Raw genomic sequence first — 26,760 nt, 5'->3', positions numbered from 1 at the left:
TTGTTAAAATAGTTGTCAATTTGATAATCAATTGCTTCTCGATTAATCGATTAATTTTGACAGCTCTTGACATATTCTAGTAATTTTCTACCTCTCTTCTTCCGTTTTTTGGGATATTTTATGGCTATTTTTTGATTTTTTTCTGTCTTTTATGCTATCAATTTTCAGATTTTTTAAAAAGCAATTTTGTGGACATTTTATGGTAATTTTCAGGATTTCTTCTTTTGTTCATGGACATTTGAAAGTTACATAAAAAAAAAAAATCTAACTTTTTTGGGGGGGCAATTCTAAAGACATTTGATGGTAATTTTCTGCCATCTTTTGTTTTTGGACATCTTAACATTTTCTTTTGTGCCTTTTTATTGAAATCTCTGACATTTTTGGCAATTTCATGGAATTTTATGGTTAACTGTCTGTTTTTTCTCTTCCTTTTTGAACATCTTATAGTCACTTTGTGGATATTTTTAGGTAATAAAAAATATCTTTTTCTGACAATTTAAAAACTTGGACTCTGACATTTTTTAATTATTTTTTTTTTTTATCTAGACCATTAATTTAGAAAATTGTATCTAAAAAAAATCGACATTCATTTATACTATTTTTTTCAAAGACATCAACAGGAGCTTAAGATCCACATGTGGCCCCAGAGCCTCAGGTTGCAGACCCCTGGTCTTGGGGTGAGATTCTCGCTATAGGGCGTGAGAACTCCTGGGTTCAAATCCTAGACAAGCTAAAACTAGAGATCTAACCACATCCCCTAACTCTCCGAATGTCATTCGACTTCAACCACCGACCCGCATTTCTGTCTTTTTGTCCTGCTCACCTGCTGTTTCTCACCGTGGGCCTTCATTATGCTTCTCTCGCAATCCTGCCGGACTCCGAGCATCTCCTCCTTCACCTTCTGCACCTCCTCTCTGCTGCGCTCTGCCAATTCCTGGTTGAGTGAGCGCAGCTGCCCCTGCTGCCTTGTGAGCTCTATAAGCTCCTGCTCCTGTAGACCACCATCATCATCATCATCATCATCATCATCATCATCATCACCATCATCCTCATCATTCTCATCACGGCCAAACCTTCTGCCTGCGTTCGTCCTCCAGCCGCTCTCGGTGAAGTTTGTCTCTGTTCTTCAGGCTCTCCACTCGGACCAGCTTCTCCTCCAGGTCGCCGCGCTCCTGCGCAGCCTGAGAAAGCTCCCGCTCAGCATCCAAACGCACTCGAGCAACATCACCTGGGCGAAATTGCGACTCGTCAACACGGCGGTCAATCAGACACATTTTCGAGGACAAGTGCGTCTTTGAAGGGCGCCTGAATGTAGCCAAAATGGCTGCTTCAAACCAACATGGCGTCCTGATATTAGATTGATTCATAACCTACGGTAGGTTAAATTTAGAAGCTGCAGTCAAAACATACAACGGTCGTCTTAGTTCAGGATTTGCTTCCATTTTGACTCAAATTAGAGTCGACAGTCAGGAAGTAAAAACGATGATCCAGGATATGCAAGGTGGCTTTTTTTTTTTTATTATACTGTCGTGTTTTTGACACCAGGGTTTGATGTGCTGGGAAAGTCATGCCCGTAGATGTGCAGCTGTTGCGGAGCTGGTAGATAAAATATGGTTGTCTTGTGGGCCCTGTGGGAACAGAGAGGGGGGGGGGGGGGTTGGGGGGGGGTGGTCTACTCACGCGTTAAGGCTTCGTTAACCGAGATCAAGCCGCGCCTCTCGGCCTCCGCGCGGCCGCATTCTGCTTCCAGGGACGAGGCCAGCTCGCGACTCTGGAACACGTCGGTCTCCAGGGACTGCTTCTCGGCTCTGGAAGGACAAGCGCGGTCAGAAGACGCAGTCGGACTTATGGCTGGGTGCTACGGAAGTTGTTTTTTCTTCTTCTTCTTCTTTTTCTCTATTGTTATAAGAGCAAATGGAAATGATGACAGTATTCAAAACACGTGTCGTTTTTGGGATATGCTTTACTTCATTTTTTAATTTCAAGTTGGACTGAGTTTGGGGGCTGATTTTTTTATTTTTTTTTTAACAACTTAAATTCATTTTTACTTATACGACATGGAACTCGAAGGTTCCAATCAGATGTATCCAATAGGGCCCAATGCCGATTTTGATATTTGATAGAACGAATGCTGTCACTATCGAATGTTTTTGGAAACGATTAATCTATTGATTATTCAATTGATTAATCAACTAATCAGGTTCATTTTAGTTTTGCATTTTTTTGTATGACAAAAGCATTGTTTTCCCTGATTACCGTTTGTTAACCAGCGGTTGGTGTTTATTCCGTACTTCGTATTTGCATGGTGATTTTTTTTAAAAGGAGGAATTGGTTTTGTATTGCTCATGTTTTTTTTATGCTAGAGCATACAGAAGGCTTTGATGCAGCCTCTCAACTGAAGAGAATGCTTAAAACAATGGTAGCTATTACAAAAATGGCCAGCAGGTGGCAGCAGAGTATAAGAGATCAACCAGGGCCATGTCGCAAAAAAGCTATTTTGTCCACTATTTTAAACAGATTTGTGAATAACGATGAGACTTAGCTCAAACGGAAACAGATAGAAATATACCTTTTTTTTTTCCTGATGAAAGAAGAGACTAATCTTTCTTTTGGTAGGTTCCGTGTTTTTATAGCAATAGGACACAATATTCTGTGGGCCTTGCAAAATCTGTCAAAATCCAGTAAAACAGCCAGGAGCGAAGGGGGTTGCTTCAGTGAAAAAAAAGCTGGGAGTGAATGAGTTCATTTGATAATTTGTCGATGAATCAATTCATTTTGAAATCTCTAGTGATAACCAATAAAAAATAAAAAAATCAGCAAAAATTTTGGGTGAGGGGACCTGATATCAGGTGATTAGGCCCTTGTATTCAACAATGAAATGAAACTTGATATTTGCTTTTTTTATCCGGCGCACACCTGAGCGCCAGCAGCTCCCGCGCGAGGTCGCAGGTTTTGCGCTCGGCAGAGCAGAGTCGCACCTCCAGGGCAGCTTTGTCCTTGGCCAGACCGTCTCTGTCGGCGGCAACTTTTCCCGCAGCCGCCGCCTGCTCGTCCAGCTGCCGCCTGCTTTCGCGAAGCTCCTCCGACGCACTCTGCGCCCGCCTGCTCACCTGCACGCGAATGCAAAGAACATGTCACAGGACGTAGAACTACGCACCTGCCTACTTTCTTTAGATAGAAACTTTTGGGGTCTGGATGTTTCTTGGGCTGGGGAGGAGTTCTGGTGGGGGGGTGTCTGGTCGGTGCTGGATTTCACCTTCCTTGGTTTTCTTTGGTCCCCTCGGGTCTCCTGGTGTTCGGCTTAGGTGAACGGTATGAGATTTTTTCTAATAGGTTTTCTGGTGAGCTAACAAATACACGCACGCACGCACGCACATACACATACTCACCCACACACACACACACAAAAAATATATATATATATATATATATATATATATATATATATATATATATATATATATATATATATATATATATATATATATAAAAAATATAAAAAAAAGAGCAATGATGATGACATTTCCGAATGAACAATACTGAGCTCTTAAAAAAAAAAAAAAAAAAAAAAAAGATAGAAACTTTTGCATTCTTTAGATAAAAAAAAGTTGTGTCGTTCCAAGGAGTCTACACGGGCCAGAGCTTGCAGAAACGTCACATGGGGACTATTATGTATTTGGACCGTGGGAACTTTTGTCTAAATTTAGTTCCAAGCCCAAAAAAAAAAAAAAAAACAGGAACCTTTAGGGTGGGATGTATGCATAAATCCATGAGAAAAAGGAGAGAGAGAAAAAGTGCGCTTGCTTGGAGCCATAACACGATGGCTGAGTTTATAACAGACCTCAGCGCCCTCTTCATGTTTATTATATTTTTTTTCCAGCGCGGCGAAAGGTTTAAAAAAGCAACAATCGGCGTAATTTGATTTCCATCCAGGCTAAATTGAAGTCAAACTAAATATTAGCGCGGCGCGTCTCCCGGCTCGGGGCTGGATGACACCCAAGCTTTTACACATTTATTTTCACAAGGCGCTTATCTCAAAAAGTGTTTGGATGGAATTTGTCCATCTGTTTGGTTTTGTTCAAAAAAGTACCTGCGCGCAAAACGCGGAGGTCCCGCTCGGGCGATAATAAAGCAGGAGAGGATTCTTCTCATTCTTCAGCGGGCAAAGAATGAGAAGACTTTGGCGGTGCAAATTTACGACTCGCTCGACTTAAAAAAAAGCATTCTGACGCTCCATTTATCTTCCTCGCATTTGTGCGCTATTCTTTATCCCCGCTGGCTCATAAAATGCTATTAATAGCGCTTCAGACTTAAGAAATATCAGTTTTAAGGAGACAGTAATGATACTCAAAGTTATGTACTGGCCGCCGCCGCCGTCTTTGCGGCAGATTCGTTTATTGAGCCAGAAATGTTGACCTTTGCCTTCTTTTTAAAGTGGAAGTCAACCTTAAATATTGCTTTACAAAAATATGTTATATGTGAGCTCACTCATCGAAACATGACATTCTGATTCGTATTACATTTGTGGAATATGAGTTATGAAGCAAAATCCAGCCGTTTTTTGTCCATCTCAGGGGGCGGCCATTTTGCCACTTGCTGTCAACTGAAGATGACATCACAGTTGCTCAGGCAACGACCAATCACAGGTCAGCTTCGGAAAACAGGTGAGCTGTGATTGGTCGTTGCCTAAGCCCTGGCCTAAAATAAAAAAAATCATTAATGAAGCAAAATCCAGCCGTTTTTTGTCCATCTCAGGGGGCGGCCATTTTGCCACTTGCTGTCAACTGAAGATGACATCACAGTTGCTCAGGCCAGGGCTCAGGCAACGACCAATCACAGCTCACCTGTTTTCCGAAGCTGACCTGTGATTGGTCGTTGCCTGAGCAACTGTGATGTCATCTTCAGTCGACAGCGAGTGGCAAAATGGCCGCCGCCTCTCATGGTTAAAAACGGCTGGATTTTGCTGCATAACTCATATTCCACAAATGTAATTACGAATCAGAATGTCATGAGCTCACATATATTATTTGTCAAGAATTTTTGGGGGGGTTGACTTCTTTATGAGCCTTCGCAAAAATATGACATTGAGGAATGACAGACTTTTTTGTCGGTCTACCAAATTTCATGTTGCCAAGTGAAACTGGCTTTGAGGGCCGATTTAAAAAGAAGGTAAATCCCAAGTACAACAATTCTTACCTGTGAATGCTTTTCCAGGTTGCAAGCGTTTTCCTTCTGCAGCCGGCCCAGGTCTTCTTCCATCTTGCGCCGCAGGTCCAACAGGTGGCGCTGTGAGCTCTGCAGGGCTTCCTTCTCCGCCAGAACGCTCGCCTTCTCTCGCCGCCGCTGGCCGATCTCTTCCCGAGCCGCCGCCCGCTCCGTTTCCGCCTCCCGTCGCCGGTCACCAAGCTCCGACTTATCAGCTTCGGCCTGAAACAGCGGGGGGACGCGACGGGTTCGGGTATCAAAAGTTGTGAAGGGTCTGACATGACAAACTTTTTTTTTTTTTTTTAATCTCTGTGTGAGGGTTTTTCTTTAGGTTTTTGTTTTTCGTCATAGACTTCAAGCCCTCCCTTCATAGGGACAAATTCTCACCTGCAGCAGCAGGCGGTTGAGCTCCACCTTGTCCTCGGCCAGGCCCTCACTCAGGGCGGCCATCTTGGCCAGGGAGTCCTTCAACCCCGCTTCCTGCTGGTGCAACTTGGCCACCAGCGCTTCCTGCGCCGAACCGCGACACTCCGCCTGCAGGGGGCCGGCGTAAAGATGCATCATTGCGATCGGACGGACGCAGCTGCGGCGGTTCGAACCTTGGTGAGAGCCAAAGCCAGGCTGGCCTTGTCTTCCTCCAGAATCTCCTTCTCCAGGCCCGAGCGGCTCAGTGCTTCCCTCGCCGCCACCAGCTCCCGCCGGAGGTTCGAGTGCTTCCCCTCCAGCTCCTCCAGGCTTCGCTCGCTGGAACGTAAATGTCTCACACTGTTACATCATGGGGGGGGGGGGGGGGGGGGAAGCCACATCTGGAACTTTGAAAGATGGCGTCCCAAAGGCTGCCATGCATGAAGGACCAAACTGGATCACAAGTCTTGCTTGGATCCCCAAAATACTTTCGTTACATTTCAAACTCATTGTACAACGTTGCCCTTTAAAATAAAAGGCTTACAGCTTATTTGATTCAGGGAAAACAAAAACGAATTAATTAATTAATTAATTAAAAATACAAAATAAAATAAATAAATATGAATATAAATAAATAATAAAATAAAGAAATAATAATGATAAAAATAATAAATGATTATTATTATTATTTTCTAAATATAATCGTGTTTATGTCGCACCCTTGCTGGACCTCAGAGCGCAGCCGTTCCAATTGTAGCTCCGCGTCGACGTGCCGCCGTTTCAGGGCTTCCAGTTCCCCGCGTTGGGCGTCGCACACCTGTCGCACTCCTGCTAAAAGCTGCTCCACGCCGCACTTCTCACTGGGAACACAAAGACGACAAGAATAGAAAATGGTTTACGGTTCTCAGAATAAAAAAACTCATTTCCCAGATGAGGATTCTCACTTAGGTCTCAGGTTCAAGTCCTCCTTCAAAACGTCCATTGAAATGCTTTCTTTTTGCTTTCTTTTTGTTCTTTGGTGGTCCATGTGACAATTTAAGTAGACACGAGCTCTTCAAAGTGGCTTGTTGGCGGACATGTGACTACTTGCCTTTGTAATGAAGGTTAACGCGAGGGGTGTGCCAAAAAAGCGATTCTCATTTAGTACGATTCAGAATCTATTTTGAATGTCTCAAAATCGATTTTATTAAAATTATTTTATACGGTATTGACGGCACGCTTTTCATGTTGTACCCGATTTGGCCACTTAGGGGCAGTGTGGTTCCGCTCGTTCTGATACACAGCTAAGTTGTAGCCACATTAGAGCGTAGAAGGAAAAAGTCACGATCAAGTTATTCCAATAAAAGTTGTTTTTTTAGCAGCGTAGCAAAAGCGTTTGCGTGAGTAATGTTAAAATGCTTCTCTTTATACATTCCTGCAGCGTTTTGTATGGATAGCCGTTGTTTTGAGTGATAAAAGTGCCACGATTAGCGCGCTACTTAGCATTAGCGAGTCAGACTGGAGCGGATCGTGACGATTCTTTGCACTTCTTTAATTGAAGCAGAAATTATTGTCAATCAAATCATTTTGAATCAAAAATCGTTCCGAATCAAAAATCGATTCTAAATCGTATCGCAGGCCCAAAAATCGGAATCAAATCGTGACACAGTCAAAGATTCCCACCCCTCGTTAATACCTGGAGATGACGTCCAGCGAGGAGCGGCATCTGTCCTTCTCCTGGACAGTTTCCTCCAAAGCCTCTTTGACCTCGTGACTTTCTTTCATCACGTCCCGGGTCCTCGCCTCCAGTTCGGTCCTGGACAATTCGCTCTGCTGCAGTTGAGCACGCAACGCGTCCGCTTCCCTCAGGGCGTCCTCCAGGCGACCGCGAAGGTCCTGCAAGATTTGTGTCATTTCGATCATGTCGAGGAAAACTATTTGTGATTAAGATAGCATGAGGAAAAAGGACGGCAGACCCGAGTTTGTTGCCGGCGCTTGTCGAGCGCACCCTGCACAGCCATCAGGGTGCGGTTCCTCCGGGGAGAACGGTCAAGCGGACCGCCAGATTCACCGCCATCGCCTTCACCGGACGCCAGCTGGCGACCCATTGGGGACATTGTGAGACCATGGAAACGCGTGTACACGTCTTTTTTTGATCTGACCTGTTGGACCTGGCGGAGTACTTCCTGAAGGGTTTGGATCTCGGCCTGGAGGACTTCCATCTCTCCTTTATCCTCACTCCAGCTCATCTCCTGAGCAGGAGACCACGTCGGTTAAAACAAACTGAAAAAGGTAAGCCTGACATTTCCCGGACGGGATTTGCTCAACGCCGGGAAAGTCATCAAAAGCCTTCGGAAAAGCGCTCAGATGATCAATCCCTCCTCAAAGTCTCACCATCATGTCCAGGCTGGCGTCCTTCTCGCTGTTTTGGTTGCGGAGGTGATTCACCGCATCCGTCAGCTCCGTGATCCTGAATAGGACATGGAAGGGAAAAAAATCCGATTGTCAAGATTGTTTTTTTTTTTTTTTTTTTTTAACAGTGGTTACAAAATTGAGTAGAATGTCCTTAAAACAGGATTTAATCCCGACTTCTGTCTTACCCACTGAGCCATGAAGACACCGCTGAGTCCTAAACAGGGTTTCAAATTTACCCTCCAAGAAGGGTCACAATTTTTAACAGTTGCTATAAAATTGAAAAATTCAGAATGTGATCTCGGGGTTTCAAAGGAAAGTTTTGTTTCCACGCAGGGTCCCAATTTTTAACAGTGGCTAATTAGAGCTGTGAAAATTAATTGATTAATCAACAAGTAATTGATTATGAAATGAATCGACAACTATTTGAATAATCGAGTCATCGTTTGGAGCTATTTTTTCATTTAAAATGGTCCAAATCCTCTGATTTCAGCATATCAACAGTAATTGTTGACTGATTTCTGTAGTCCGTCATGAAAGAAGACAGATTATATTCTGTGTTTAATCAAATTGAGACATTTGCAAACATATGTTTTTACTTTGGAGAACAACATCAATCCCCCTTTTTTTAAAGCACTATACGAAGTACGAAATAAACACCAATCACTGTTAATAAACAGTAATTAGGGAAAAAAAGCTTTTTTTCGATTAATCAATTGACTCATCAATAGATAAATTGATTCTAATAATATTCGATAGTGACCGCACTAGTGGCTAAGAAATTGAGTTAAAAAATGTCCCTGGGACAACAGGATTGCATCCCCACAGCCCCAAATCCTAAATCTGTCAAATCCGATAGAAAAATCCCAGTAAAATGGTAGTAAAAAAAAAATAATAATAATCTTTGTGAACAGAAAACATGATGTTTCTTGTTGTGTACCTGGAATTGAGTTCCACTTTCTCTGCGTCCCAGCATCCCTGAAGCTGCATGGCCTCTCGGACCTTGTCCTTCAGCTGCCGCTCCAGCGCCGACACCTCCGCGCCACCGGGGGCGCTCTCCTGCGCGGCATGTGCCTCCAAACGGCGACAGGCCGCGCCGAGCTGCTGGCCGACGGCGGCACATTCGCCTCGCATGTCAGACAGCGTCCTGGAAGGCGCATCAAGACACGTTCGTGGTAGCGCTGATATTTATTTGCCGATGCCTTTTTACCCAAAACCTTTCACACAGAACACCGACATGGTAAAAAGTCCTTTTCGCGTGGCAGCGGCTCATGAGGGATTGCGTGTGCTTTTTTTGTTGACTGCGCACTCACCTGTCAGCGAAGGTCCTGAGTTGTGTGAAGGCGTTCCTCAGGGAGGTGGCCTGGCGCCACAAGCTTCTGACGCGAGCCTGCTCCCGACTCAGGCGGCAGGACGACGCCTGCGAAGGGGTGTGCGTGCGGGTGGGAGAGACGTTAGCGAGAGATGGCACCTTCTCATGTTATTGTGATTTCAAACAGACGCCGTCCTGGAAGCGTGCTGGCGCGCACACACAAGTCATTGGATTTCCCTGAATAAACACACATCCGACGTTTACGGCAACAAAAGGGGGGCCTCTTTCTCCCGCCCCTCGCCACTTGGAATGTTTTCACAGGAAAAAACAACGGGAAAAATAATGCGAGAGTGAATGTTGGCTACGAATGAGATTACTAAGGTTAACCCTTGAGAGATCCTGGGGACATTTTGTCATTTGTACGACACTGGCTTGCAAATTTTGATTTTCATGTTATTCCCGTAGATGGCGTTACTTTTTTTTTTTTTTTTTACTCAAAGCATGCAGCATTGAATTTTTTCTTTATTTTTTTACTTTTTAAGGGTGCCGTGCACCTGATCTTTTAAGTATACACTCTGCCTTATGCTGTAAAGTAATTGAATAATAAATGGCTAAAATTCAGCTTGGAATGCACATTAATTTTATTTTATTATATTTTTGTACTTAAGTGTTTTTTTTTTATTAAAAGTCCCCAAAATACAATAATTTTGTAAAAATAAATAAATAAATATGCAAGTTCATTATATCTCATTGTATGTTTTAGCTCCAAAGGGTTAATTTTCCCAAAATGTAAATATTCTTCAGTTTGAAATAGTCATATAAAATATGCATTATATTATTCAGCAATTATTTTTAAATATATACTGTATATCGCATAACAATGACTATTTTTTATTTTGTTTTTAATAAATCCCAAATCTGTCATTTGTTTAAAAATTAAAATATTATTTCTACTTTACTATGTGAATTTCTTAAATTGTACTGTTATATGTTTTAATTTTTAAGGATGAAAACAAAAATATTTGTACTATTTTAGTTTATTTTAAGAATAAATGAGATATTAATTAAAAAGATTTGTAAAATTATTTTAGTTTTATTCTTATTAAAATAATTGAAAATCTAATTTTAATTCGATTTTATAATGTCATTTTTTTCCATTATTTTCCATTTTTTAAAATTCCAATTCATTTTTAGGTTTTGTGTTTGTTTGTTTTTTTAAATACAATCAACTGTGGAGTTATGGAGACCTTGTTAAATGTCCTCAAATATGCTGACTTTTCATCTTGAAATATGCTGTACATATTGCCTATTGTGTTATATAAAAATGCACTGTTTTAGAATTAGGTTAATTGCAATGACATTCTACGAGTTGTTTACTTTTTTCAGTCCAAATTATAAACGTGAACTAATATCATGCTGACCTCTTGCCGGTGGCGCCAGCGCGTATCGCACAGCTCGGCGTCCCGCCGTGCCTTCCGCAGGCTCTCGACCAGGCCCTGGTTGAGGGCGTCGGCCTCCTCCAGCTGTTTTCGCAGCACACAGTTGACTTGGATCAGGTTGCCACATCTGGAAATACGACACATCTGCGTTAGCTTAGCTTGAGTCACATACACATGCATCCTGTTACGTGCGCTGATGCTATCGGTGCGCGTTCACGCCGGGTGATGCTTTGTATTACCCAATGATGTTTGCGGTGCAATTGCGCTGCATTCGAGGCAACTGGGAATTTTGGAAAGATCCCATTTGGAGCTTACGGGGTCCGACGCCAAAGACCTCCAAGCAACCGTAAACAAAAAACACGGCTGAGGACCTCAGTGTTGTGTTTGTGAATGTAACACAACTGTTGTGAGCCTCAAGCGGAATATTTTCGAATTGCCAGCAATTAGTTTTTGGGATTGTAACGATATCCAAATTATACGATACGATATTATCGCAACATGAAGCTCACGATACGATAATTATCACGATATTGTGGGGAGGTTGGCGATATAAAAAAAGGTCACAATATTGTAAAAAAATTCATGAGCTCATACTAAACAAAAGCACAATATTGTGCTTTTGTGTATAACAGCAACATCGAATCTCTAAAACCACTTAATATTGAGGCACTTACTTGCTAAAAAAAAAACTAGCCACCAGAGGGTGCTAGAACTGCACAAATGGACATTTTAATGTTGTGACATGACGATGACAATATTGTGGCAGTTTTAATTAGGGCACGACCGATATGTCGTTTTTTAGGCCGTTGCCGATTTTTGGCAGAAAAAATTACAGATTACCGATTAATCTGCCGATTATTTCAAAATATATCCTTGGATGTCTGCATGCTTGAATTCTGAGAAAAGAAAGTCTTTGAATTCTTGAAATATCAACTTTAAATATAACTTGGAAGGACAATGACAAAATAAAACAATAAGAAAGTGAAATAAGAATGGAATCAATATAAATAATAGCAACTGAAAAAACAGTAAGAACAAACACTGACTGTTCCTGTGCGTTTTGGCCACTTGGGGGCAGTATGGTGCCATGCATCCAATCCGTACACGCTTAAAGTGAGTACAGAAGATAGAAGAAGGTACTGGACTGGACTCCGATTGAATTCTATGAAAATAACTCGTTTTTCACACATTGGGAAGAATTTGTGCCTTTGCGTAGTTTTATCCCACCTGCGTTATTAATATCACAAATGTGTTCCCACAGCATTTGTGTGTGAATAGTCGTTATTGAAAGGAAAAACACTCCGAAGTCGATGCTAACGTCCTGTTAGCATTTGAATGGGATCCTCCCTTCGCTTTTAGCATTAGCGCTAGGCTAGCGATGTTTTAAAAACGAAGCAGATTTAGTAATTCAGTGGATGTAATTCTTATCATCTTGTGTTTTAGTTTTTTTTTTCATTTAACAGCTTAAAGGACGCTTGAGGGACAACAGAATAACATACGCTACACACTGGCTCGTTGCTAATGCTACGCAAGCAAAATGGTGCATTCAGGGTACTTTCACAGTGTCGGAAACTTTTAAGGGGACAATAATCGGCCATTTGGCCCAATTGGCCGATTGTTTTGGCCGATGTTTGAAGGGCAATCATCGGCCGATTATAATCGGCGGCCGATTATAATCGGCGGCCGATTAATCGGTCGGGCCCTCGTTTTAATATCACGATATTGCCGTTATTGTTACATCCCTAGTTAGGATAAGGCTTCGGGGGTTTAGGGTTCGGCTTCGGGGGTTTAGGGTTCGGAATACAGACCTGTTTCGAGAACCGGTTAAGGGTTAGGCTAGGTTAAGCTCGTAGTAGCTCCGCCCACCTTTTCTGTTCCTCCTCCAGCTGGGCGACCTTGCTCCGGACGCTGACGTTGAGCTCTTGTTCCCGACGCTGGCCCGAGTCCTTGTGGGCCTGCAGCTACGCACACGCATGCCAAAAACAGCAGTCGGTTTTGCGTGCGCGCAGGACCGACTTGCCAGCACATACCAACAGTCGCATCTTTTCCAAGTCGGAGGTCTTCTCCAGGACGTGCCCTTCCAGCTGGCCGCACCTGCTCTTGTATTGGAGGACCTTGAAGGGAAAAAAAGCAGGGTCAGACTGAGGAACCTTAAGATAGATATCAAGGATGTGTCATAAATATTCCGACTGCTTTCCACATGAGCGTTCCTCTGTCACTCCTGAGCTCACCTTGGTCTGCAGCCTCTGGACCAGCTGCGCCTGTTTCTGCTGAGCCTCCTGGAAGAGCAGCAGCCTCCGCCTGCAGCCCTGCTGCTGGACGACCCGTTGCCACGGCGACGGCGACGGCGACGGCTCCGTGTCCTGGTCCGAGTCTGCCGGCGACGGCATGCTCAACGTATGGTCCAGCTGAATGGGGAGAGAATTCGATTGCGTTTGGGTGGTCCAAGAAGTGGTTGAAGTTGGTCCGAGCTCGTTAGGGTTAGTGGGATAGGGTTTGATATGGCTGAGATAGAAATAGTAGGGTTGGCGGTCGATGACATTTTTTAAGCGTAATAATTAACTTATGATTGATCGTACATTTTATATCGGGTTTTAATGTACAATAAAATCGTTTTCCCCTCTGGGTTTTTCGTGACATAAAAGTGGAAAAATATGGTAACTAATACAAATATGGTGGTATATTTTAGTTCATTGATAGTTATTTGAAGCTAAAGTTAAAAAGATGTACTGTACTGTAAAAGAAAAAAAAAGAGTGTGAGACATTTTTCTGCCATTAGATGGCATAAGCGTTTAATGTTGGACATTGATGACACACAGGGGCGGGCATTAATCGAGCGTTAAAAAAACGAGTGGTGTTAAAGCAACGTTAAATTAACTCAATATTATCCTACTAATTTTGACACCCCTAATAAATATGTATGTGATGTGGGTAGGAAGTGAATTTAGAAAGTGGAAATTCACCATATTGGTTCCTTGGTGTTGGAGCTGATTAAAGGGTTGACTTCCCCTTTAAAAAATTATTTTTAACAATAATATGTTCTATGCAGCCCACTGATCTAAATATGCTATTCTGGTTAATATTGCGTTAGTGGAAATATGACTTAAGTATCAAAATCCAGCCGTATTTATCCATCTCAGGGGGGCGGCCATTTTGTGGCATGCTGTCGACTGAAGATGACGTTAATGTTGCTCAGGGCTCAGGCAACGACCAATCACAGCTCACCTGTTTTCTGAAGCTGAGACCTGAGCAACTGTGAAGAAAACAACCAATCACAGCTCTGCTTCAGAAAATAGGTGAGCTGTGATTGGTCGTTGCCTGAGCAACTGTGATGTCATCTTCAGTCGACAGCAAGCGGCAATAATGGCCGCCCACCTGAGATGGATCAAAACGGCCGGATTTTGCTTCATAACTCATATCCCACAAATGTAATATGAATCCGAATGTCATGTTCGGACCAGTGAGGTCACGTATGACATATTATTGTCAAGAAATGTTTAAGGTTGACTTCCACTTTAACGCTTAAAAGCTTGAATGTCCTGGCAAGATCGACTTTACTTTTAGGATGATTCTGAATGTTAAAACAGCAGGGCGAACAAACGAGCTGTTGGAGCGTGTCAATGCTACGTCGCTACGTACGTACGTATTATTTATCGAGCAAACGAGCCCTGATGTCATTTCAGGATTTGATGTGATTGCCATGGTTGCCACGGTTGCCTTTGATGCCGCACCCCGGGTCGTCTGCGCACGCTTCCGCCGCCCTCTTCGCCTTTGGAAACGTGCTTTCAATGATCTTTTCTTGATACGTATGATTTGTGCCCCTCCTCGCTTTTTGTCTCCTCTGATAAATACTTGAAGGAGCCGCTTTGATGCGGCTGCCAGCGAGCAAGCGGAGGCTCGCCCCGGAGGCCCCCGTGAAGCCTTTGGTGTCGGCGCCAAACCGAGATGGCCGAGGTTGGCTTTTCGTGACGCTTCTTTTGCGAGCAGCTGATCCAACCTCTCGGGCCGCATCTGCCACATCTGGCGGCTCGGCCCGGCCCGGCCCGGCCGCCGTGCAAAGGTTCAGCCCAGCTGCCCGCCATTTTTTTTTCCTTGAGCCGAGGGGCTTAATAAAGGGAATTAATGGAGCGTGCTATCTGGAAGATTCTTAAACACAGCTGGAGCGGATGTCAACGCTGGACTCACGCTGAGAGCGCTGGCTGCGAAATATGAGAGTAGTTTGGGGGGGGGGGGGGGGGGGTTATCCAAGAGGAGACTGAGGGCCTCTGCAAAAAAGCAGAGACTGTGGAGTCCAGAGTGATCTTATTTTGTTGGGGAAAATCAATGTTAATTTTGACAAGAAATTTTTTATTTAGTTTTAGACAGTTATAATTTAGTCATCTTTTAGCTTTAATCCAATATTAGTCAACAAAAATAAAGAGCAATTTTGATGTTTTCCCTCAGCATACTTTACATTTCAACTTTTACACAGAAAATTAAAACACACCAACTTGTAACTGTAGTTTAGAAAAATTCCAACATTTTGGGATAGACCGATATCGTTTTTATACTCATTATTAACAGTCAAGGATGCCGATAACCGATATTTGGAGCCGATATTTATTTTCACTAAAAGGGAAAATATTGGCATCAAAAATTTAAAAAAAATACAAACTTCAGCGGCCGTATGAGTCTTCAAAATGGCCGATGCTGATATTCGTCAAAATGCTGAATATCGTCTATCCCGAGAAAAAAAGTACATCATTTCTACAACAATAAGCATAAGAGGTGAATAGAGTGTCAAGCAGTGGTTCGATTCCAAACAAACAAACTTAGTACCATTTCTTCTTTCCATTTCATTTCTTTAGAAACCATTAAGTGTATACTTATAAGTTTTGCATTTATTGTCCAATTAATAGCGTATACTTATCTCAATTGACGACACTATCCACTGATTAGCATATCGTGACAATCACCAATTCCTGCAAAAATATTCTTGTCGAAAAGTCAAATCCATTCTAAGCATACCGGAACGTGTAAAAAAAAAAAAAATCACACAACCTGGCAAAGACGTCTGCTTGCTAATTGAGACCTAAACGTATCCCCCCTGAGGCAAACATAAACATAAGTGTCAAACTAATGAACTGACTTTTATAGTCTGGTCCGAGCAAACAGAATGAGCGCAGTGTTGTCACAAATGGCGGCTTTGTGTGGCAGGGTTAAAAAAAAAAAGAGCCTTTTTTTTTTTCACCGTGTTAGCGGGAGGAGAAGGGAGACACGAAAGGAGACGGCGCCGCGGTCCTCGGCCGTGTAGACGACATCACAAGGGGGGCCTTCATGGGCCGCCTCATCCGCAAAAACTTTATCGACAGTTACGCTCACGAATCGCACTGGCTCGGTAGTCCAGCAAATGACCCCTGAAGTCAATTTATTCTGAGAAAATGCCTACAAAGTTTGGAAATTTCACAATTACCGGTACTCAAAAATAACACAACTTAGTTTCAATCGAAGAATTTTGTCAAAGGATTACCAGTTTTTTCAGTGACTCGCCAATAAACTATGAGATAACTTAATTCCTCCATCTATATATTTATATATATTTATATATTTATATATATATCCTCAAGTTATATATTTTCCATCTCTCAGGAGTGAAGTTTAAAGTTTCCACTTGTTACCTTCTTAGTGATGCTGCACTGTTTGTCTTGCTCCTCGCAGACCGTCTGAGTCGAAGAAACGGCATCCTTTAGGTCGTCCTCCATTTTGGTTGTCTCACCTGCCACCAGCAACGCAAATCACTCACAAAAGTCTCCCCACCCCGCTCGAAAAAGCTTATTGGATTCTTTTGTTTTGCCAACCGTCAGGTGACTCGGCCAGGTTCCTGGTGATGATGCGGCGGATGCGGGTTGACACGGGTGCTGGTGCGATTCCAGAGTCGGGTTCATGGCTTTCAAAGTCAAGCAGAGACTCCTCCAACTTCTGGAAGTCATTGATAACAAACAAAAAAAAGTATTTTGGCTTAATTATGGTAAACATTCAAAAATTTTCCCTTAGGTAACTTAGTGATGCAAAAATATTCATTTATTTTATATTTTAGAATTAACATACAAAGTATCAATGTGGTTAAAGTGGAGCTATTTCTTGCATCATTCAAGAATATACATCCAGATATTGGAAAACATGCACTTGTGTCAATTATTGTCGTTGTCTTGAGTCAAAATTTAGCTGTAGTAAAAATTAAATAATATTAAATATAAAATATTTAAATATTAAAGACAAAATAGCTTGGGGCGTCTTTAAAAAAAATAATAATAATAATCTTGTCCCTTCCTCAACTTACATATCAAATAAATGTGTTTTAAATCAACCACCATGTTGGTGAACCCGATGTAAAGCTTATTATATTTTTCACGTTCATAGTTATTATATTAAACAGATATAAAACTGACTTTAACGCATAACAAATACAAACATGTTTAAAAGATGATTTTTCGATGCCGCTTAAACCCGGAAGCCAACCCCGGAAGTTGTCTTGACTTATTTCCGCTGCCGCCAATAGCTGGCAAACTATTTTAAAACTAATTATTTAGTTTCTAAATATTTAATTAACGTGGTTGTTTTTAACGAGTGATTTAAATATTGCTTTAAAAAAATACAACACTGAAAAGACACTAATTACATGCGCCATGTTAGAGACGGGGCCAACATCACGAGGCAAAAAACATGCGTTTAACATGCGCAACATTCGAATCATTAATTAGCATAGAAATAAATACTGATGAATCAATATTGCTCAAACCCCCAAGATTAATTAAATAAGCTTTCAGAAATTCAACTTAACCTGAATGACAAGGTCTAGTGTGGGTGAAAGTGTGCCATCCTCCTCCTGCAAGGAACTCATTGCGAATGAAAAAGCGGATTCAAATGTACTCAAAATGAAGTAGGAAAAAAAGTTGCTGGTTAAACTTTTAAGTTAGCAGCAGAGATTTTGGCGTCCTCACGACCACGAGCTACGTCGTGTGGTTGCCATGGCGACCCAACACAAGTCCTGGGTGGGGGTCGTTGCCAGGGAAACTGAGTGTTGTTTGACTATTTGCAGTGGCAGATTTCTGTTTGGACTGAATTCCTCAAGGGTTAATGATCACAGTGCAACAAGATATTATTTTATGATTTTATTTCTCAATCAAAAAAGCATAAAAAAATACCAACGACGATGAGGGACACTGAAAATAAAAGCATAAATACACAACCAGAATAAAATCACAGTCATAAGAGAATGAACATGTGGTCTGTTACAAAGCGTATTTGATCTTATTTTTTAGAATCTTTGAATTCTTGAAGTCACATTTTTACAGAAAAAAGTACAATCTTACATTGAATGAAGCCATAGATGTAGAATAATTAAGCTCTTTTTTTTAATTCAAAAATTCAAACAAAAGCAATCTTGCAGGAAGAAAATCTATTGGGGGGCAAAAGACATGTTTTTAGAATCAAAACAAAAGTTTATACGAATTAAAAGGTTTTCTCTTAAACCGTTTTTAAAATATTGTTCACACAAAACATTTTTTCCTCACCGTCACAATTATTTTTTGACTGGTTTTGCACTTTTCTAGAAAACGCGAAGATAAGCGCATGCTTTTTTTTTTTTTTTTTCATGAAAAGTAAACCTGCAAGTCATCCTGTATGAATAAATTGCTAATGGTACTAGAAAAGTTTGATTTTTATAAACCTTTTTTTTTTAACTTAATTAAAAAAATTCTTTATTTGTTTCAGAGAAGTTTTTTTCCCTCTCAAAAACCGCTGTTTACCCGCCATGTAAGAAAAACGACTCTTCAGAAAGTGTTTTTATCGGAATAGAACTTATTTCCTCCCCAAAAAATGAACTCCATCCCAAAAATATGACTTTCTTCTAAGATTTTTTATTGTCGTGACTTCTTTCTTGAAAAATGTCACTTCCGAAAAATCTAGACACAAACACAATTTCTTGAAGAAGAAAAAACTGCTCTGGAGACTTTTTATCATTTTAACACTTCTACCACTTCATTGTTGCACAATTACAACTTTATTCTCAAAGTATAAATGTGTGTGGTCATTTATAAAACAGCACCAAAGCTTCAGTCTAACATTTTACAAACAATATACGGTGGGTGCCTTGACTTACGATTTTCCTCGGTTGAAGCTGCCAGAAAATCACAGCATTTTTTTTTGGTTACAGCTCAGGTCAGTAAATAACTAAAAGTGCTTCTCACATTTTTTTTTTGCTTGCAGCGCAAAGCAAAAAAAAAATGGAGCAAGCGACCGCTCGTCACTTGAAAAACTCGTTAAATTGCTGCATCCGTACGTCAAGGGGGCCACTGCATCGAAACAAAACAACCGCAAAGCTCTCACGCCACCGCCGCCCGCGCGACGTCGCCTACGTGGCGTCGCCGGGGAAGACGCGAGGCCAGTTGGCGGGATCCAGGAAGATGGTGGAGACGCCGCTGTAGAACCAGAGTCTGGGCAGGAAGCCCTCCACCTCCCAGGTGTCGGAGGCCCGGTTGTACACCTCCACCTCCACGCCGTAGTCGCCCTCCATGCCCTTCCAGTGGCCGCCCGTCACGTATAGCCTCCCGTCGAGCGACACCAGGCCGCCGTTCTCGTGCAGCATGTGGAGCAGTTGGATCTACGGACGGAGAGGATATCGTCAATGAGAAAGCGTTACAAAAAAAAAAAAAAAAAAAAAAAGCGTTACGGGGAACCCGTTTTTCAGGCTCGTCCACTAGCTTAATGCTAACATACAATGCGTAACACCATAGATAGGCTAACGGAAATTAGCATACAGTAAAAACAAATCTTCAAACAACTGCTACTTTAATAGCATATGCGTAAGATGGCGAGGCTGTTGATGAGACGGCACCTTCTGCCACATGTTGGCATCGGGGTCGTACGAGTAGACTTTTTTGGTGTTGTCGGCAAGCAGGTAGATGTTTCCCTCCGTGCACACCGAGCGAGGAGATGACAGGTACTTGGGGATGAATGGCGAGCAGATACTCATCCAGCTGTCTGGGACACAAAAAACATCAACCAAAAATATCGGTAATGCGCAGCTTCGTATGATTAAACGCCTTTTCACACTGCGCTTAGCACGCCATTGCGGAACGCATCTCCTCACCGATGACGGGGTTGTAGCACTGCATCGTCAAGGCGTTGTACTTGACGGCGCAGGAGCCGATGACGTAGAGCTTCCCCTGGCACGCCGTGCACGTGAAGTTGGTCACGTACTTGACGGCGGGACACGTGGAGGTCCAGGTGTCGTGGTACGGGTCGTAGCGCTCCACCTCCACGCGGGCCAACGTTGTGCCTGAACACACACACACCGGGAAAGATCATGATTGGGCAAAAAGTATTGGGACACTCGCGGGAAGTTGAAAGCACACAAAGAAAATTGTCAAAAATAAATAAATAATTAATTGGACAAAAGTATTAGGATGGCCACAGGAAGTTGAAAACATGTTGGCAAAAGTATTGGGACACCCGCAAGAAGTTAAAAATATTGGCACAGAAAGTGAAAAAATTGTCCACAGGAAGTTGAAAAAACAGCCAAAATATTTCGATACAAAGAAAGTTTTTAAAAAGTTGGGCAAAAGTACTGGAACACCAACAAGAAGTTGAAAAAATGTGGGAAAAATAATTCGGACGAGAGAAAATTGCATTAAAGTATTTGGACGCACAGAGGAAAAGTTTTGGGACACCCACAAGAAGTTAAAAGTATTGGCACAGAAAGTGAAAATAATTAAGAAAAAAGGTATCTAATGTCCACAGGAAATATTTAGATACATAGAAAGTTGAAAAAAAGTTGGGCAAAAGTTTTGGGACACCCACAAGAAGTTGAAAATATTGGACAAAATCTTTGGGCACAGAAAGTTCAAAACGTTTAGGAAAAAGTGTTTTAGCATCCACAGGAAGTTGATAACATATTGGCAAAAGTATTGGGACACACAGGGAAGTTGAAAATGTGGGCAAAAATATTTAAACACAAAGAAAGTTGGGCAAAAGTTGGGCAAAAGTATTGGGACACCGAAAAACAGCTCAATGATCAGACGAGAAGTTCGCCGTCGATTTTCTCACTCGCCTCCAATGACGTAAATCTCTCCGTTGAGCGTGGCCGATGAGTGATTGGTTCGAGGCCTGAGCATGGGCGCCACCGTAACCCAGCGGCCCTCCTTGGTGATGTACTTCCATGTCTCCGTGGTGGACCAGGTGTTGGTGTTGGAGCCCCGCGAGCCTCCTGCGGGGAGACATTTTAGTTTGAGCGATAAAATGGCCGACACGCGGACAGCAAAAAAACGGACGGATGCTCACCTGTGACGTAGACGTCGTTATTCAGGGACACCATAGAGAAGCCCCATTTGTTGGGGTTGGGGAAATTTGGGAGCTCGTGCCACTGCTCTGGAAAGACAACAAACATGGACAAATCTTTTGGGATAATGTATATATATATATGCACAGGAAGTGAAATTTGGAGTTTGGACAAAAGTATAGGGACATAGAAAGTAGCCTCGATAAATAATAAGTCATCTCAAAGGATGGTAAAATGCCTCAATTTGATTCCTTGAAGAGTTTATGTACTTGTCTTGGTGTTGTAGAATGCACAGTTCTTGGGCTGAGCTCGGCGCTCTCTCGCTCTCGATCGCTCGCCATCCTCGTCGTCCGACTCGTCATCGGAGTCGTCATCCAGGGAGCGACCCCCCATGACGAAGAGAACTTCCTGCAGGCTGGGCTGCGGACTCTGCCCGTCCTCTCGGCCCGAGCACTCTGGGGCCAAGCGCATTTTCTGACCCCCCCCCCACCCAAAAAATTATTATTTTCAAAGCCATGCATGTATCTAAGTCAGTCAAGTCAAAATCAGCAATAAAATGAGTGAATTGAAATTTTAGCAATGCTAATTTGTAGCCACATAGCATCGTGACTACACCCAATATAGCTACAATATGTGATGCTAGCAATGCTAATATTTAGCCACTGAGTATTGTGACAATAAAATACCAAAAAAGGACGAAATATTATCACTGCTCATTTGTATTGTGACTAGACCCCCCCTCCCCAAAAAAACCCAATTCATTATAATGTTTTATATGTAAGGACAATTTCTGTTGAAATGTGGTGAACAAACACGGTTTTAAAAAAAAAAGTGTGATAATAGCAGTGCTACCAAGCATCATGACTACGAAATGTAAGAAAACTTAAAAAAATATTTTCTTTTAGATGTGTGATGCTAGAATTTTTAACATATCGCTAGCATTGTAACGGAACAAAAAATACAGCATATTAAACTGCAAGAGGTTAGCAATGCTAATATGTAGACACACAGCTATAGAATGTAAAAATTGAGGTGAAAACTTACTGATAAAACGTGTGTGAAGTTAGCAATACTAAAATGTAGCCACACCCTTGCATTCATTTGTGATTATAAAATGTGAACAATTACTTGTAATGTCAATGCTAACATGTAGCCAGCTAGCATCGTGACATTAAACTTATTTAAAAGAAATTGTTCAACACAACAATAAGACGTTAGCAATGCTAATATGTAGCCACCTAGCATTTTGATGATAGTACATGAAAATATAGGCTACTGTAAAAAAAAAAAAAAAAAAAGTGAAAATTATTAAAATAGGCCTAGTTGTGATGATAGAAATTTGTGTAAAAAAATTATAATGGAAAATTACAATGCTAGGTGGCTATATATTAGCAGTGTTAATATTTGTTTGTGACGTAAGCGATACTACAATTAAGCCACCTAGCATTGTGACTACAAAATGTTAAAAATTACCTGTAAAATCATTAATGCTAACATGTAGGCAGCTAGCATCGTAACTTAAAAAAAATTGTTCAACAGTAAGACATTAGCAATGCTAATGTCATGTAGCCACCTAGCATTTTGACGATAGCACATGAAAATAAACTGTCAAAATGTATTGAAAATCACTGTTAAAATAGGCCTAGGTGTGATGATAGCAAAAAAACAAAAAACTGAAAAATGTCAAAGCTAGGTGGCTAAATATTAGCATTGCTAATATGTCAATGGTCATTTTTCCAATGTTATGGCCACAATGCTAGCCGCCAAGCCACTAATATGTCCAAACCTCCATGTGGACCTTTGTGTAAAAAAATTATAATGGAAAATTACAATGCTAGGTGGCTATATATTAGCAGTGTTAATATTTGTTTGTGACGTAAGCGATACTAAAATTAAGCCACCTAGCATTGTGAATACAAAATGTTAAAAATTACCTGTAAAATCATTAATGCTAACATGTAGGCAGCTAGCATCGTAACTTAAAAAAAATTGTTCAACAGTAAGACATTAGCAATGCTAATGTAATGTAGCCACCTAGCATTTTGACGATAGCACATGAAAATAAACTGTCAAAATGTATTGAAAATCACTGTTAAAATAGGCCTAGGTGTGATGATAGCAAAAAAACAAAAAACTGAAAAATGTCAAAGCTAGGTGGCTAAATATTAGCATTGCTAATATGTCAATGGTCATTTTTCCAACGTTATGGCCACAATGCTCGCCGCCAAGCCACTAATATGTCCAAACCTCCATGTGGACCTTTGTGTAAAAAAATTATAATGGAAAATTACAATGCTAGGTGGCTATATATTAGCAGTGTTAATATTTGTTTGTGACGTAAGCGATACTAAAATTAAGCCACCTAGCATTGTGACTACAAAATGTTAAAAATTACCTGTAAAATCATTAATGCTAACATGTAGGCAGCTAGCATCGTAACTTAAAAAAAATTGTTCAACAGTAAGACATTAGCTATGCTAATGTAATGTAGCCACCTAGCATTTTGACGATAGCGCATGAAAATAAACTGTCAAAATGTATTGAAAATTACTGTTAAAATAGGCCTAGGTGTGATGATAGCAAAAAAACAAAAAACTGAAAAATGTCAAAGCTAGGTGGCTAAATATTAGCATTGCTAATATGTCAATGGTCATTTTTCCAATGTTATGGCCACAATGCTCGCCGCCAAGCCACTAATATGCCCAAACCTCCATGTGGACCTTTGTGTAAAAAAATTATAATGGAAAATTACAATGCTAGGTGGCTATATATTAGCATTGTTAATATTTGTTTGTGACGTAAGCGATACTAAAATTAAGCCACCTAGCATTGTGACTACAAAATGTTAAAAATTACCTGTAAAATCATTAATGCTAACATGTAGGCAGCTAGCATCGTAACTTAAAAAAAATTGTTCAACAGTAAGACATTAGCAATGCTAATGTAATGTAGCCACCTAGCATTTTGACGATAGCACATGAAAATAAACTGTCAAAATGTATTGAAAATTACTGTTAAAATAGGCCTAAAAAACTGAAAAATGTCAAAGCTAGGTGGCTAAATATTAGCATTGCTAATATGTCAATGGTCATTTTTCCAATGTTATGGCCACAATGCTCGCCGCCAAGCCACTAATATGCCCAAACCTCCATGTGGACCTTTGTGTAAAAAAATTATAATGGAAAATTACAATGCTAGGTGGCTATATATTAGCAGTGTTAATATTTGTTTGTGACGTAAGCGATACTAAAATTAAGCCACCTAGCATTGTGACTACAAAATGTTAAAAATTACCTGTAAAATCATTAATGCTAACATGTAGGCAGCTAGCATCGTAACTTAAAAAAAATTGTTCAACAGTAAGACATTAGCAATGCTAATGTAATGTAGCCACCTAGCATTTTGACGATAGCACATGAAAATAAACTGTCAAAATGTATTGAAAATTACTGTTAAAATAGGCCTAAAAAACTGAAAAATGTCAAAGCTAGGTGGCTAAATATTAGCATTGCTAATATGTCAATGGTCATTTTTCCAATGTTATGGCCACAATGCTCGCCGCCAAGCCACTAATATGCCCAAACCTCCATGTGGACCTTCTCCACGGCCTCCCGGCAGCCGTCGGAGGCCTGCACCAGAGCATTCTGCATCAGCGTTCCCCTCAGGTAGTCTGGGTCAAGCAGCTCCAGTCTGCACAGCGCCAGCAGTTCCGGCATGTGGCCCAACCGAGCCTCCCGCCCGTGCCCCACCCACCTGAGCACGGCCTCGGCGCGGGCGCGCTCGCACCGGATCTGCAGGCCCTCGTGGCTCAGGCAGGAAACCAGCCGGTCCTTCTCCTGGAGTAGGAACTCCTCGCTCAGCTGGACAGCCTGAAAGTTCTCCAAGAGGAAGACCCGCGCCTTGGCCACCACCTCAGGGCAACCGTGGATCTCACCAAACTCCAGGATGCCCAGGCAGTTGGTGGCGTCGATCTGGTGCTGGAGGTAGCGCGTGCACACGGCGCGGACCGTCTGGAACTGCAGCCGGCTGGAGGTGCGGATCAGGCCCTCCACGTTGCTCTGGGTGATGGTCAACTTGCCCGTGTAGGCAAAATCCAGCAGGCAGCTCAGTATATCCGGGTCCACTTCTTGGAGGTCCACGCGGGCCGCGATGCTCTCGGCAAAGTCGCCCGAGAACATGCAGCCGAAGTAGGCGCTGCAGAGGGCCAGCACGCCGCGGTGGCACGGGAAGTCGCGGCCCCCGGCGCTCAGCGTCACGTCCACCATCTTGGGCTGAGAGCGCAGAGAGCGCAGGCCCTCCAGGATGGTCTGCGGGTGCGACGGCAGGCAGAAGTCAAGGTCGTCCACGTTACGCACCATTCTCGACGCCAAGTGAATTAACAAAGAAGAAGAAACTCACAGCTGCGACAAGTCATTCACCTGGAAAGAGAAAAATAAAATTTAGTTGCATTTTCTTCACAATATGTTCTATGCAGCCCCACTAGCTTAACGACAGCATTCTGGTCAATAATGTGTTAGTGGAGTATGAGGTAAGCAATCACAAGGCGGCCATTTTGCCACTTGCTGTCGACTGAAGATGACATCACAGTTGCTCGGGTCTCAGGTAACAACCAATCACAGCTCAGCTTCAGAAAACAGGTGATCTGTGATTGGTTGTTGACTGAGCCCTGAGCAAATGTGATGTCATCTTCAGTCGACAGCAAGTGACAAAATGGCCGCCCCCCCGAGATGGATCAAAACGGCTGGATTTTGCTGTATAACCCAAATTTCACACATGTAATAATAATCAGAATGTCATGATTAGAATAGTAAGGTCACATATAACATATTATTGTCAAGAAATATTTAAGGCTGACTTCCAATTTAATATTATGAGACTAACATTTTTTTTTAAAGTCCACAATCCAGGTCATCAACCTTAACACCAAATCATTAAATGCATAGGAAGAAACTCACACAATTATGTTTTAAAGATTACAATTATCGTAACATCTATGCTAATTTCCATTAGCCCTCTATGGCGTTTCATATTAGATGTTAGCATTAAGCTAACAGCCATTTATTTATTTATTTATTTATTTACAGTAAACGTCAACTAAGAGAGACAAACAGCTTGAACTTGAAACAAGCATACATTTCTAGAACTGCGCGAGCTACAGTCTGTTGTAAAAAAAAAAGAAGAGGCTAAATTCTTACAAAAAAAAAGCATTTTTAATACGTCGAATTGTAATCTATGGATCTGACACGTGACCCCACATGGTTGCGTCAACGACACGAAAGCAAGCTCAACCGTACATTAAAAAGCAGGTTTCCTCCTCATAAAAATGGTAAACAGACTCACCCGCCGGGCGACTCATCTTGCGAGCTGCTTTTTTTTGTTTGGCAATCAACAAGGACGAGAGAAGGGGAAAGGTTGTGCCCAGTCACCGCCGGGACTTCTGGCAGCCTCGCCGGCGTGTTGCTGCCTTCGGGTTATTTTTGGGCCGCAACTGACAAGTGACGCTTCGGGCTGAAGTCAAGATTCCAAACAACACCGCAGCTGCTGTCACGCTCACGTACGCGCGCACACATTGCAGGGTCAGCTCGTATGACCGAAAAGACGAGCGATTGGCCGGCTTGCTCGTAGTGTGCACATTAGCTCATTTATTACCCTCGCACCGTGGAAAACAAACATGAATAAAAAGTACTGAC

General features: G+C 42.0%; 2 protein-coding genes across 4 annotated transcripts in view; both read right to left on the bottom strand.

The window, feature by feature from the left end:
* crocc2 (ciliary rootlet coiled-coil, rootletin family member 2) overlaps window positions 1-17,419 on the bottom strand; it is a 32,050-nt gene extending 14,631 nt beyond the window's left edge. The window contains exons 1-22 of the mRNA XM_086089556.1: window positions 17,411-17,419; window positions 17,204-17,290; window positions 16,590-16,710; window positions 16,410-16,507; window positions 12,984-13,160; window positions 12,783-12,866; window positions 12,619-12,713; window positions 10,735-10,879; window positions 9,315-9,421; window positions 8,942-9,148; window positions 7,984-8,059; window positions 7,752-7,841; window positions 7,566-7,685; window positions 7,286-7,485; window positions 6,330-6,470; window positions 5,805-5,949; window positions 5,593-5,739; window positions 5,197-5,427; window positions 2,917-3,110; window positions 1,681-1,808; window positions 1,074-1,228; window positions 824-991 (exon numbers count right to left, since the gene is read on the bottom strand). Coding sequence (XP_085945682.1) covers window positions 824-991; window positions 1,074-1,228; window positions 1,681-1,808; window positions 2,917-3,110; window positions 5,197-5,427; window positions 5,593-5,739; window positions 5,805-5,949; window positions 6,330-6,470; window positions 7,286-7,485; window positions 7,566-7,685; window positions 7,752-7,841; window positions 7,984-8,059; window positions 8,942-9,148; window positions 9,315-9,421; window positions 10,735-10,879; window positions 12,619-12,713; window positions 12,783-12,866; window positions 12,984-13,160; window positions 16,410-16,507; window positions 16,590-16,710; window positions 17,204-17,290; window positions 17,411-17,419 — 2,925 coding nt within the window. The remainder of the gene's footprint in view (window positions 1-823; window positions 992-1,073; window positions 1,229-1,680; window positions 1,809-2,916; window positions 3,111-5,196; window positions 5,428-5,592; window positions 5,740-5,804; window positions 5,950-6,329; window positions 6,471-7,285; window positions 7,486-7,565; window positions 7,686-7,751; window positions 7,842-7,983; window positions 8,060-8,941; window positions 9,149-9,314; window positions 9,422-10,734; window positions 10,880-12,618; window positions 12,714-12,782; window positions 12,867-12,983; window positions 13,161-16,409; window positions 16,508-16,589; window positions 16,711-17,203; window positions 17,291-17,410) is intronic.
* A 616-nt stretch (window positions 17,420-18,035) lies between these two features.
* klhl30 (kelch-like family member 30) lies at window positions 18,036-26,637 on the bottom strand. 3 transcript variants are annotated; one of them, XM_086089863.1, is made up of 9 exons: window positions 26,411-26,637; window positions 25,469-25,488; window positions 24,655-25,377; window positions 21,340-21,544; window positions 21,073-21,159; window positions 20,843-20,998; window positions 19,883-20,071; window positions 19,628-19,773; window positions 18,036-19,393 (listed from the first exon to the last, which is right to left on the bottom strand). In XM_086089863.1, the coding sequence occupies exons 3-9, from the start codon at window positions 25,333-25,335 to the stop codon at window positions 19,145-19,147; spliced, it is 1,713 nt and encodes a 570-aa protein (XP_085945989.1). In that variant the 5' UTR covers window positions 25,336-25,377; window positions 25,469-25,488; window positions 26,411-26,637; the 3' UTR covers window positions 18,036-19,144. The 3 variants fall into 3 exon arrangements, with proteins under 3 accessions (XP_085945989.1, XP_085945987.1, XP_085945988.1); XM_086089861.1 differs by having other exon boundaries at window positions 24,655-25,488; XM_086089862.1 differs by having other exon boundaries at window positions 24,667-25,488.
* Window positions 26,638-26,760: the final 123 nt, after the last annotated feature.

This window comes from Leptonotus elevatus, chromosome 11 (assembly GCF_054856555.1).
Source record: "Leptonotus elevatus isolate MCC_2025b chromosome 11, RoL_Lele_1.0, whole genome shotgun sequence".
Classification (NCBI taxonomy): domain Eukaryota; kingdom Metazoa; phylum Chordata; class Actinopteri; order Syngnathiformes; family Syngnathidae; genus Leptonotus; species Leptonotus elevatus.
Note: the sequence above shows the minus strand (reverse complement) of the source record. Positions and strands in the feature narration are given on the sequence as shown.